The sequence below is a fragment of the Labrus bergylta genome, chromosome 6 (assembly GCF_963930695.1).
Source record: "Labrus bergylta chromosome 6, fLabBer1.1, whole genome shotgun sequence".
In the NCBI taxonomy this organism is placed as follows: Eukaryota; Metazoa; Chordata; class Actinopteri; order Labriformes; family Labridae; genus Labrus; species Labrus bergylta.
The window spans coordinates 7,779,421-7,793,009 of NC_089200.1; the positions used below are offsets into that span (position 1 = coordinate 7,779,421).

At 40.0% G+C, this 13,589-nt stretch overlaps 1 protein-coding gene and 1 long non-coding RNA gene across 2 annotated transcripts; one reads left to right on the forward strand and one right to left on the reverse strand.

Moving 5' to 3' along the window:
- Nucleotides 1–1,958: 1,958 nt before the first annotated feature.
- LOC136179391 (uncharacterized) lies at nt 1,959–4,916 on the reverse strand. Its single transcript, XR_010666517.1, has 3 exons — nt 4,650–4,916; nt 3,035–3,085; nt 1,959–2,534 (listed from the first exon to the last, which is right to left on the reverse strand). It is a non-coding gene; the product is annotated as an uncharacterized lncRNA (long non-coding RNA).
- A 2,366-nt stretch (nt 4,917–7,282) lies between these two features.
- foxd3 (forkhead box D3) lies at nt 7,283–9,423 on the forward strand. The gene has a single exon (XM_020633764.3). It carries the CDS (start codon nt 7,793–7,795, stop codon nt 8,978–8,980), a length of 1,188 nt encoding a protein of 395 aa, XP_020489420.2. The 5' UTR covers nt 7,283–7,792; the 3' UTR covers nt 8,981–9,423.
- The last annotated feature ends 4,166 nt before the right edge of the window (nt 9,424–13,589 follow it).

The window sequence follows — 13,589 nt, forward strand, 5'->3', positions numbered from 1 at the left end:
CTGAAGGTTACACTTGATCACTTTGATGAACATTTCTCACAGTTATCTTGAACCATTCATTGATGACTTATTTTACTAACAAGCAGATCAATATACATTTTAAAATAGTCATTTTTAAGCCATTCTTTTTTTCTTGTCTTTTTTTTGCCTTTATTGGATAGGACAGCTGAAGAGAGACAGGTAAGAAAGAGTAGGGGATGACATGCAGCAAAGGGCCGGGCTTGGATTCTAACCTACAGCGGCTGCCACAAGGACTATGACGTCTGTACATAGGACACATGACATAACCATTAGGCCATCGACGCTCCCCATGTAAGCCTTTCTTTATATTTCTTTTGATGCAGCAGTAAAATGCAGTGTACACATGATGCATGCAACCACCGTTTTACTACAACACACATCGAGTCATTTTAGTTTTGCTTCTTTAAGTTTCCTGCAGAACCTTTGAAATGAACGACCCTCACCTGAAGAGAAGTGTTTTTGTATTCCAACGGTGGTTAAAGTGAAGGCTTTGGATATCTCCTCTGTTCTAAATGAACAGGTGTAGGACAAAGAATGCTCATTTATCTATATTTTAACCATAAAACAGTTAAATGTTGAAGAACAAATTACATTAAAAAAAACACAGAAACACACGCTGTTGGCAGAAAGTGGCATTAAGAGCTGTATGGTATATTTTAACAGTTTGTAATTAAAGGCAAATCACTTTTTATATCAGATAAATATCTGTCATGTCAACAATAACACTGACAAACCATTGGTGAAGGTGTTTTTGTTTTGCTTAGGTGTAGAGACCTGCTGGAATGAGAGTATATATTTATGAGACTTTGTAGTTGTAATTAGAGCATTTTGTGCCCAGTGTGTGATCAACATTATCCCTTTTTATTCCACTAACAGTAATGTAAAAATATAAACACAACAACAGGAATAAAAAAATGACTCATCTATGTTGAGAAGGTCTGCTTTATTGAGAAGACTTGGGTCCACTTTTACCCTGGGATTGGAAAAATGAGGTCTATTGCTGAACTTTTCTCACAAAGAAATCTATTCAAATGTGTTACATCGTCAACATTTGAATTTAGAAGAGGCCAAATCCACACATCTATGTATATTTCCTTTGTGTAATAAAGCACAGGCATTGTCTGCTGTGAGACTCGGGCCAAAATGAAGTCAGATATCCATGTGCAGTAAATTGTAACACCTGATTTGAATCATTGGGTCTCTTCAGTTCACTTAACCTCACAGTAATTGACAATTTAAAGGTGCAGCGCTTAATTTCAAGAGACAGCACATCAGGATGTGGGATATGCATTTGAACGCTGGAATAACAAACAAGGATGCTCTTTATAAAGCGTAAATAAAGCTGGGTGTTAAATGAGGAATATTGTGGCTTTAAGATGCATCAAATAATTTGCCTTAAGGAAACATAAACATACACTTCAAGTCAGTCCATTTCTAATGCTTCTTCTTCTCCTCCTCCTCCACCTCCTCTTCTTCTCCTGCTATTCCTGTAATTGGGTTCGAGAGGAGGTAAAGTGTCTTTGTGCAGAACTTGACAGATTATGTGAAGGAATATTATTATGGGCCGGGCAGGCGGGATGTAGGAGGTAATTTGGTGTGATGTTACATATATGTATGCATCAATAGGCAGGAGGATATTGAGTTCAGGGGTCACACTGAATGAGAGTTCTCCTTTAAATGTGGAAAAAATGCTTCACATGCAAATATTAAGTACGGTCATAGCTGGGTTTTTAAGCTGGATGCTTATTTTTCTGCTGAGTTTTTTTGTGTGCACAAATTGTATTTTACATTATCTTGAGCATTGGTTCATTGAATGTTTCATTCAACCATCAAATCATCCACAAATCAATTCTTTGACAACAACTTCTGTTATTTTTTCCAAGAAATATCTTCCTAGGGATGAAATATGTTGCAATAAATGTGTTTTTATATATATATATATATATGTATCTCCTCTGTTAGATGCATGTACATTTGTGACAGGACTTTGCAGAAGCTTTCAACTTCATTTGTTTGGTCTCTTATTCTTCAACAGATTAAAAAAAAACCTATCTAAGTGACTTTTCTTAAATCGTTGTTGCGCTTCATTTATTAAGCACCAAATACCACAACCGTTTAACACCCTATGGGCTGTATTAGCACATTGTTTACTGTGGTTTTACACAGACAATGATGTGGTGCAAAGCCAGGCTGCATGTGTTTTGACACCGTGTTAAATACCCGCTACAGGCCCCAATTTGCACCGTTTACAGCCTGGATCTCTGCAGCCAGCACACCGCGCTGATATACATGATGTGCAACTTTTCAGGCTCAATCTGAATGACAAAAAGCTTACAAACTGGGTGACATTGCACGTACTTAACAAGTACACATTGACATGGTAATCCGGCTGCATTTAGCAGGAGGTGTCACTTTCCCACCAGAGGCCGGCCGACCGACAGAGAAAGAGAGAGAGAAGGCTCCCCCCGGGGGCTTCTGATGACGGACAGCCGGGAGGAGAGCGCGGAGGTCGGCTGAAGAGAGTGAGAAGAGCCGCTAGATTATTCTCTCAGAAAGTTCACAGAATAAAACCCAAACAATTGTATATTGAGTTGATAAAATATGTCAAGTTATATGGCTACTTCCTAAATTTACTGCAAGTGATTCAAACATTTTGCTTATTTACGTGTTTAAATGTTTACCTTTAATGTCATTTGAAACGAATTAATATTCAATGGCTCAATTTAAAGAGTAAAATTAATCAAAAGGGACAACGAATGGGAGCTTTTGAGAGCCGAACGCCCACGTGTGATTTGCTCACTGGCCTGCATTCATTGGCCTCCATACACATCTGAATCATTCATGACACATTTTGACAAGATTTTGAGCTGAAATGTTAACAAGGATAATATTAAGGCTAATGACATAACAACATATAGGCTTACAATGATGATAGTCCTATCGCTTCATTAGCATTGCAACAGACGCCTTTAAAACTTGCAAACATTGACAGGCTGCAGGATAATTTACTTACTGGCTGCTTAAATACTCATTTTAATCGTGGAAAGTCCGTTACACCACTATCCTGCAAGAAATGTAAAACCAATGTTTGTTTTAATTGAATTGTATCGTAGCCTAATAACACTGCGGCTTCTGCAGAACTGCAACACCTGAGGACAAAATAGGCAACGTGAAGAAGAAGAGGCATTAATTGGAAGCCCATCATGATATCAGATAGTCATTCAAGAAATATGGACGAAACGAAAGGCGAGATGAAGTTGCACACACGGGGAGTCCTTCTGCGCCACCAGCTGTAACTGTGTATAGGCCTAGATGTGCTGTCCAATATCACACACAGACACACACACACACACACACACACACACACTAACACACGCACACGTCCTTCTGCTGTGTGGAGTAAAGATCTGCTCGGTACTGATCCTGCAGGATGGTGGAGGTTAGTAATGGCCTCAATCCCAGTGTTTGACGCAAACTCGCAGGGTAACAGGGTGGATTCTGGGAGAAAATCTGAAAATGGTGAATTGTAAAATACAACAAGAGAAAAAAAAAAAAAATCAAATGAAATTCAAATATTTCAATTATGTATTTTTGTGGTGATACAAAAACGTGCTTTGTCGAGCTTAGCTTTTGCAGTCGTGGTTGTTTTTTTTTCTCGTTTTATTAAATGAGACAAACTGATAATTGGCTACATGGTGTAAAAATAATGAACATAAAGGTCGTTGTAACAGACGCGCTGACAGTGCCATGGATTTATCGCAACGCTTTTGCTGGCTGCTCGACCAAACTGCTCTCCAGAGTATTTAAATGTTGTTTCAAAAACAGATGATTTGGAGTCAACATAGCTGGTTTAGCTTGGATTCTTCTAGGCCTACATGTTTGTAAAGCAGCGTGATTGATTTTCATGAACAACCCAGCAGAACAAATATCTGACAGACATTTGGTCATTGGCAGTATTTAACTTTTCTGTCTTATTTTTCTTATTTATTTGTATAAATGAAGCTTTAATACACACTGGGGAAAAACGAAATCTGCATATTCAACCTTTCAATGCCAAACCTTCTCACGCTCTTTTCTAAGGCAGTGATATTAACTTATAGGCTACTCATGAATAAAAAACGGCTTAAGTGTTATATTTAATCCTTAAAAGGCTTGAACATGCACCCTGTGTCAAATTCTGTTTGAAAGTAGGCTAATGTTATTTCTTTTGTAACATGTAAAGCAAAGAAATAAATAACAAAAAAAAAAAACACCTCAAGTTGATTCAGATTCTCTTAAATCTTTGCAGCATCCTCTTTAAGATATTTAGGATTATGTGCTTTAAAAAAGATATGGAACAGTTTTCTTATGAGTTAATAAAATATTTTATAAATATTTAAGCATATGGGTGTGAAAAAAAAAATCTCAGCAGGGTCTTAAAATGCTCTTAATCTTGAAGTTTGTTCCTTATTGCTCCCAACCCTCCAATATTTGGTCAAATAATCTTTAGAAGTCTTTAAAAAAAGTCTTTGTTAAATTCCGAGAATAATGAGGAAAAATCCCTTCAGACAAGTCACACACAGAGGAACAATACTGACACGTTGTTTGTTTTTCTCAACGATGAAATAAAAAAGAAATCTCTGTGTCACCTTCATTCATTCAGACTGATCCTCCTCCACCCTGCTGAAGTGTCTCTGAGCAAACACATGCCTTCCTCTGCAGGTACACCCTGACCTTTGGCACCTGCTGAGACAGAGAGGAGACCTGCAGAAGAAGTCACCGGAGCATCACATTATTATGATCACAGTTATTTGTTGTGTGACCTTGCTGATGATCACTTGTGCTGACTTGTTTCCTCTCCATCACCTGTGCTGCTGCTGCTGCTGCTGCTCGTGCTTCTGCTGTCTCTTCTTGTGTCTGCCACCCCCCCCTCCCCCCTTACCACCTTCCCACCTTAATGGTTTCATGCAGGAGCGAGTTGGCTTATTATACTAAAAGGTTTTGTCGCGCTAAGCCGTGCATGTGTGCTTAAAACGTACATTTCATTAACAAACTGCGGAGGAATAAAAGCGGATTTATGAGGCTTCAAAAGATCACAGGAAGGACGCGTTTCAAATCCCCCTCTCGGTGCTGTTTCAGGCGGGTTATACCAGCAGTTACACCGCCTTTCACACAACACTGCGACTCTGGGATTTTTTAAAAAAGGAAGGAGGGTGGCTGCACCTGTCTCCATACTGCACACAGGGGGAGAGAAACTAGAGAGAGAGAGAGAGAGAGAGAGAGAGGGGGTAGTAAAGACAGTGACTCTTTGACCTTGTGGTTCCTTAAAAAATGCCAAAAATGGCCAAAACCAAACCAACCAGAGGGCCTCACAAAGCTCTTTTTATTAAACTGTAATAAAACATGCCATGGCCCATTTTGAAATGCACAAAAAAATAAATAAATGAAGATTTGGCTCCATAGCAAACCTTTCTCTATCGAGGGAAGAACCATTTATTATTTATAAGGTCAGTGATATCAAAAAGAGCTGTGTTGCTTTGAAGAAAAAGAATGTGTGAAAAATATTAAGACATCCTCTTTGACATGATCCTCTGAACATATTATATAATTTCTCTGACATAAGCACTGGGGGAAAAAAAGAGAAACTCTATAAAAGTGAAGTTCAAATCTGATTTCTTCGCTCTCCATGATCAACAGGATATAAGTTGCTGTATAGCTTCTGGTTTCATCTGCTAATTGACGAGCCTGCAGCTCACACAGGTCACCGAGAGATTAACACGAAGAGGCAAGGGAGGCGAGTCTGATCAGAAGCCATGTTCCCCTCCTTTGACCCGCACTGCGCATTATGAACTGTAGCGTCTGATTAATCCCGCTTTCATCCCGGGGAGCAGAGGTGTCAAAGAGGAGGCGCACGGAGCCAGCACCTCTGACACAGCGCTCCGTAAAGAGCCATTCAAAGGATCAAATTAAACCCCGAAATGACAAGATGACTGAAAATAAAAATTGATTTGATTTAAACGCAAAACAGACTGCTGATGCATCCATGAAAATGCACTCAGTTTTGAGATACTGTCAGTTACACTCTTGTTATCAAATGGTAGGCCTATTGTTTTAATTAAGGCTAAAGGTGCGGGTGGAAATTATCCAAATATGCAACAATAATTATTAAAGTAAATTAAACTTCATGAGTTGATATTACTATATGAGGTACAGACTGAGAGATGATCGTAAATTACTCTTTTTTCCTTTAGTAACTCATTTATATGTTTTAATTTATTTAAATAAAGATTCGCTACAAATAATTGACTGCTGTTGATTTTGGATAATTATATTAACCTGCCAAAAGACTTCCGATAAAAATCGATTAAACGTTGGAGCACAACTAAATAAATGTAATTTAAACTCATTTGTTGTTTATTACTTGCACATTTTCGCAAAGTGAAAATGCAGTTTTCTCTCCTTGTTTTCTTCCCAAATGTTCTCACACACTACGCAGGAAACCTTTTCTGAATCCGAGCCTTCCCCGCTCACCTTCATGCTTGTGAATAAATGCTCTCTTTGCATTCCCCCGCTGCCCGCATTTCCTACTTTTTTTTTCAAATGTAAAAACATGCAATGATCGGGGTCGTTAGCACCTCTTCAAACTCTTAAGGAATTTCTTTATTCTTTCTCCATTCATTGTCACCGGAGCTGCTGCTGCTGCCGCCGCCGCTGCTGCTTCTTTAATATTCTTCCCACCTTCAGCTAATCCTGCGGGAATAAATACACTTGAATTCATGGTTTGCATTCGCAGCTTTTGGATTCACGCTAAATGGCTTTTAAAACTGGAAATATCAAATGTGCAAAAATCTTTACGCACAGGGAAAAACATTATTTACGCATACTCTTGAATATGTTTTGAATTAAGAACATCCATTAATGCACGATTTAAAAAAACAACAACACACATTTAAAGACAAGAAAGACAAATCAGTGAACTTATCTGTCGTCGTTTTCATTCTTCAGCTTTCCACAGAGTTTAGTTAAAGGCTTGGGTTGATTTTACGCAGCAACGTTAATGCGCATCAGATCTTTCAATCACAGGCCAATTTTCTCTACCCCCCCTCCCTCACCCCCCCTCCTCTTCCTCCTCCCTCTGCCATCGTTAAATGGTCTATGACGGACGAACACAGAAATCAGCGGAAAGCAGCATTGCTGATGTCCCATTGTTGACAAATCCATGAAACAACTCCAGTTTGCATGGTTTAACAGAGAGGAGAGGAAAGAGGGGAGACGAGGGAGGGAGGATAGGAGAGGGGGCGTGTGTCGTCACCGCACCACGTGGTCTGCACTGATAGTATATCTTATACTGGGAAAAGTAATCTATCAGACAGTCCTTTTAAAAGCTCCGGCCTTTAAAAGCAGCATGTGTCACCTCGACTTGGCTCTCCAAATATCACTCCGGTAGGAAATACGCGCACAGAGAAGAGACACCGGAGCGCGAAAACACATCTCCAAACAACTTCGAGGCTGCTTTTCCACCCGGGCCTGCTCACTAACAGAGTGGAGAAATATTTCCAGAAGTTGAACTTTCCTTTTCACTGCCTGGCTTTGCTGTCGGTTTAACCGCTTTTAGATTTTTGGAGACATCTGATCTCTTGACAGGAGCGAGCAAAAAAGTCCAGCGCACTCGGCTTGTGTGTGTGTGTGTGTGTCTGTGTGTGTATGTGCGCACTGAGCCATCACACCCGGCTGATTTTGGCTCCAGTAGACTTTTATTTTTTTTTTCTAAAGAGAGTGAGGAAGCCGTGAGATGACCCTGTCTGGAGGCAGCGAAAGAGCCAGCGACATGTCCGGCCAAACTGTGCTCACGGCGGAGGACGTGGACATCGACGTGGTGGGCGAAGGAGACGAGGAGCTCATGGAGAGGGGGGACAGCGACTGCGACAGCCCGGTAGGCATCCTGCGCGACCTGCGAGGGGAACCGGGCGACGAGGATGATGTGGATGATGAGATCGAGGTGGAGGAGAAGGAGGAGATGGGCTCCGGTGGAGGGAGTCCGTGCTGCGAGAGCTCAGGGGAGGGGGAGACTGGCACCGGGAAGGGAGAGGGTCACGAGCAGAGCGGAGCGCCGGGAAGTGGGCTCCAGAAGACTAAAAGCAGCCTGGTGAAGCCACCTTACTCCTACATCGCCCTTATCACCATGTCCATTCTGCAGAGCCCACAGAAGAAGCTCACCCTCAGCGGGATCTGCGAGTTCATCAGCAACCGCTTCCCTTACTACCGAGAAAAGTTCCCGGCGTGGCAAAACTCCATCCGCCACAACTTGTCCCTCAACGACTGCTTCGTGAAAATCCCCCGGGAGCCTGGCAACCCCGGCAAGGGCAACTACTGGACCCTTGACCCAGCTTCAGAGGACATGTTCGACAACGGCAGCTTCCTCAGGAGGAGAAAACGGTTCAAGAGGGTTCAGCCTGACATGCTGAGGGACCAGACGGCGCTCATGATGCAGAGTTTCGGCGCGTACAGCCTCGGGGGCCCCTACGGGAGGCACTACGGGATTCACCCGGCGTACACTCATCCAGCGGCTTTGCAGTACCCGTACATCCCCCCCGTGGGCCACATGCTGCCCCCGGGCGTCCCTCTTCTCCCCTCGGCGGAGCTGAACAGAAAGGCGTTCAACTCCCAGCTCAGCCCGAGTCTCCAGCTGCAGCTCAACAGCCTGAGCACGGCATCCATGATCAAATCCGAGCCCTCGAACAGACCTTCGTTCAGTATAGAGAACATCATCGGGGTGTCCAGCGCGTCTTCCTCGCCGGGCGCGGCGTTCCTGCGGCCTCCGGTGACGGTTCAGTCGGCCCTGCTGAGCGCGCAGTCCCTGTCTCTGTCCCGGACCTCCGCCGCTATCGCGCCCATCCTCAGCGTGCCGTCAAGTCTTCTCTCTGGACATGTTTTACCCTCAGCGACGGCGGCCGCGGTGTCCAAATGGCCTTCACAATGACTTTAAAGGCGAGCAAATGAACTCTTATTTTTCTATAAAGACATTATCAAAACGGGAAGTGTAAAGAGCACAAATCAGTAAGAAACACTGGACTCTGTAGCCATGTAAAGACTGCTGAAACACAGAGCAAAAAAAAAGAAAAAGGAGATATTTCTGTACAGGTAATATTTGTAAATATTTGTAAAAAAAAAAAAAAAAAAAGATTTTACCTGTGTGACTTTTACCTGTCTTTTTTTTTCTTTTGTTCCTGTTTGTGATTTTCTTTTTTTTATTGGAAGCTGAAGTCGTTTTTTGCTTCCTTTTCATAAAAGACACAGAAAGCTCTGAAAAAATAGTCTGTTTATAATTAAAAAAAGAAGTAAAATATATGTAATTCTATGTAGCTATAATGTGTTGTACCCTGAATTTATTTGTAAATAAATCTGAGAAATAACTAAAATCAGTTTTCATGACTAACTTTTTCAAATTACTTGACAACAACATCACTAAATAAGAAACGTTTTGTAATTTTGTTTGTGTTTTTTTTAAATAAATAGGATCTCCAACGCTTAAAAAGGTACACAAGGGAATACATTTTTTGATTTGAAGACTTCATAAAAAATGTTTTCTTTTTAGAAAGCAATCACGTAAAAGAAAAGTTGCCCTGAGCAATTTCGAACATTATGTGTGTTGAAATGACAGAATCATTTTAAGGTGTTATTGATTATTAATCTCAGACAATCTTTACGATGGTAATATCGTATTTATCTTACATTTGTTTCAGAATATTTGATGCATACAGTATATTTTTATATATAGGTCTAGCCCATGTTTTACCAATTTCAGAGGAAAAACTGTAGTAATATTTCTGCTGCTTTTAATTTATAGGTTATTGATCCATTTAAAGTCTATCCAGTTTTAGATTTAGCCCATCTTCTTTAAATGCCAATAAACTTAATTTAAAGATCTTAAAGAATCTAAAATATAAAGAATTGTTTTATATATAGAAATAAACGTACATTTTAATTCTAATATTTTCCTTAAAACAAGAAATGGAGAAAAAAAGACAGAACATAAATAATGATTTTCTTAAATAGCCTATATAAATTTTAAAAAAAGTGGGGGTAATTTTTAAGAGAGGAAGTCATATCCTGTCATCAATTGCAGATATGTGTAGACATTCTTATTCACCTAATTCCTTCACTTTTCCAGACTCTAAATTTAAAATAAAGTCTCAAGCTAATCCATGTGAACTAAACGATTACTGATGGATAAATAACGAACAACTCTAACTGTGTTTTTTTAGACTCTATTTACGGTTGTTCTCCTGATAATAATCTCTGAGTGGAGGTCACACTTTGGACTCTTTTAATCCTCCATTACATCAGCGCTGCTCGGCTCCTTTTACACGCAGCACATTCTGCGGCTCCGCTACTATAAAGGTAACAGTTTCGCAGTTGTGTCTGGATAATCACTTTTACACAAACAGCAAATGGTGCTCGCGCTGCTGAGAGCGTGTGTGTGTGTGTGCGCGCGTGTGCTATATTTATCTGATCCCCATGAGAAAGGAGCCACCCCCCTCCCCCCCCTCTCTCTGCTTCACTTCATCTCAGACACCGAAGAAGGTGCTGATGATGCAAAAGACTTCTCCAATGTCACCCTGGCATTTCATTCATTATTATTATTACTGTGATATTATTTTATTACCGAGTTATTTTCATGGTTTTTAAAATTACAAACACAATCCTGGAGCATATAGAATCCAACTGTTGGCTTTTGTCTCGTTGATAAATATAATCTAAACCATCCAAAATCAAAACACTAAATTACCTACATGGAAATAAAAAAACAAAAAATCGAAATAAAGACGTTTTAGGTTCTGTAATTGCTCCTTTGCAATTTCTTTAATAACAATTGGACTTTTCTTTTATGAAATAGAAAGGAGGTGTTAAATGTGTACACTCTCACCCCTTCATGAGGTTTTGAAAGAGACGTTCAGGTACCACCAGAGCTCTCTTTCAGGTTACACTCAGACAGTGGCTTGTATTTTACAATAAGGTTAAGTGTTTATTGTCTTATTCTCTTACTAAATATAGGACGACATAGTGAAATGTCTCTCGTTTTGTGTATTTTGAAACACAAAAAAAACAAAACATGAAAGAAGTCAAACCATCATAGGTCTAACTTGCAGGTTCATTTAATTCTTTTCCTCTTTTTCCCCCACTCTGAGAGACATGTGTGGGTATACAGATCCAGCTTCAGCCTTTACGAAACGAAAAAAAAAAAAACAGCCAAGCTGTCGTGCATAATGTGCCAAAGGTTCAGAGTAAAAATAAAAACACGGATATAGTGTAGGTGTGATGACTCTGTGTGTGTGTGTGTGTGTGTGTGTGTGAAGCTGCAGCGGTGATGCTTTTGCAGGCTGACAACACACACCTCGGAGCAGACAGACCGCTAGGGGGCGTTCCTTGACACCTCGGAAGAAATCAAAGAAATATTTAGGAATTAACAAACTGGAATACTAGAGGATTAAAAACTGCATCTACCCACACTTAGCCTATATGTTTCTTTTGTCTTAAAATGTGTTCAAATAAATCATAATAATGTAGGATTGCATGATCTAATTTAAGAAGGAAATATGCTCGACAAATCTAATCAGATAATTGATTATTATATACAATATATTTACTGTATAATGATAAGAGTCAAGGTTAATACTTTGCCTTATAATTACCAGAAACACAGCTTCATATAGGCTACCGTTTAGGACTACTTGGGTTTGTGCAGTGTTTCAGGGTCACTCATTGGACAATTGTCTTTCTTTCTGAGGGAATTTTTTTTTTTTTTGTTAATGTGGATTTACTTTAGGGTTTCAGATTATGAGAAAGGACAGCATTGAAAGGTAGCAGACCTAACGTGACCGTAACGACGTGAACAAGAACGTAAGGCCAAACAAAAAAAAAAATAGTAGCCCAGCAAAATTTTAGTATTCAAATCCGGCTGTGAGATACGCTAGAATGAAATATTAAAAGAGATAGGCTATTTCATTTACCCTTAAAAGATTTAGGTAGAGTAGGTCTAATTTGTTCCCTTCCAAAACAATGAGATGACATCATTGCTCATTTATTCGGTGTTTTTAAATCAAATTAGGTAATTGTCTTTAAACAAAAAATAAAATGTTTACGTGCGTTTCTGCTCATTACGTAGCCAACAACACAATGTGCCGATTGGACGAGTTTCCCTCGCGCGCCTACACTCACTCACTCTAATCCTCGCGCCCTCGATAATGACCTATGCAGCTGCACGTGCCTGTGCGCACAGGTGGAGAGAAGTCTGGACGGAGGTTCCCACAGCCCCAGCAGCCAGTCTATATCAGTCTCCATATTGTGTGTGTGTGTGTGTGTGTGTGTGTGTGTGTGTGTGTGCGTGCGTGGGTGGCCAGTGAACTCATGAGCTCATTGAGTAAATTAACAAACACTTAATTAACACAACAGTTCATTTGGAGAAGAGTATTTCAACATGTGATATTAATAAGGATTTTTACATGTTGGTGTTTTGATTAAAGGTTTGCGAGATTGGAAAAGTCAAGTTTGATATGTTCTTTAATCCAGGCTCATTGCATATTATGTTTGCACATTTGGATATGTTGGACAAGGTTAAGTCATGACAGTGTTTTCAGTCGTCTAAAGCCGTTTTCACATATGCTGCACTCCTGCAACTATCTAGATCATTTCAGGAGGACTGCTCCTGATATTCATGGAGTTGTGTAACGTTACAATAATTATGACCAGCAGTAAGGGTCGTCATCATCATGCTGTGGCGTAGCCCACATTGCTAATGTGATTTTGAGAATGTCAGTCTCTTCAAGGTATCATAGAAAGTCAACGTTTCTACAGTACCAAGCAAGCGTGGTCACCATGACAGATAAGCTATACTGTTTTTAATAAGTGTGATTACTGTGGAGCCCTCAGTTTCTCATGCAACAGTGCAGAGTTAAGTCGGAAAAAAAACAAAAGTCCAGGTTGATGAAAAGCATCCAAAAGTTGCCCTTTTTCATTAATCTGTGAATGAGTCATTCTTAAATGTTGGGGAACATCTAATCTGATTGGAAACAGGAGGTTAGAGTGAACATTTCGTGATGTACTTTCTTTAACTGATCAATTAAATAATCATCAACATTTGGAGCAAATTACAGCAGCTCTCAAATGCTTATTTTATCAAGTGTACTTTAATTTGACTTAATAGTTGAAGCAGTATTCCATAATTAGGCTTACATTATGTTTATCTATATTTGCAATGTGTATTAGTAGCATGAGCTCTGAAGTAGAGGGTGTACTCCTTTGGATGTGACGTTTTGAGGATATTTTTCAGTTTCTGAATGATCCCTGTTAGACCTTTGAATATCCCTCATTGTCCAAACACTAAAACCATCAGCTTCATCGAACATAAATACTGAGCTGAACGCTTTAGCCATCGTCGATGTGTTTTCAAAATCAAAGCTCTTCAGGAGTCATTGAGTCAACATTAACATGAAGCGCCAATGGTAACCCTTTAACATTTAGGGTTTGTCTTTGTAGTTCCACTGTCTACATGTCTACAAGTGGACAGTTAGAAGTGTTTGGTAAATGTG

Coding starts and splice junctions, on each gene's coding strand:
- foxd3 (XM_020633764.3), top strand. CDS start 7,793: ATGACCCTGTCTGGAGGCAGCGAAAGAGCCAGCGACATGTCCGGCCAA.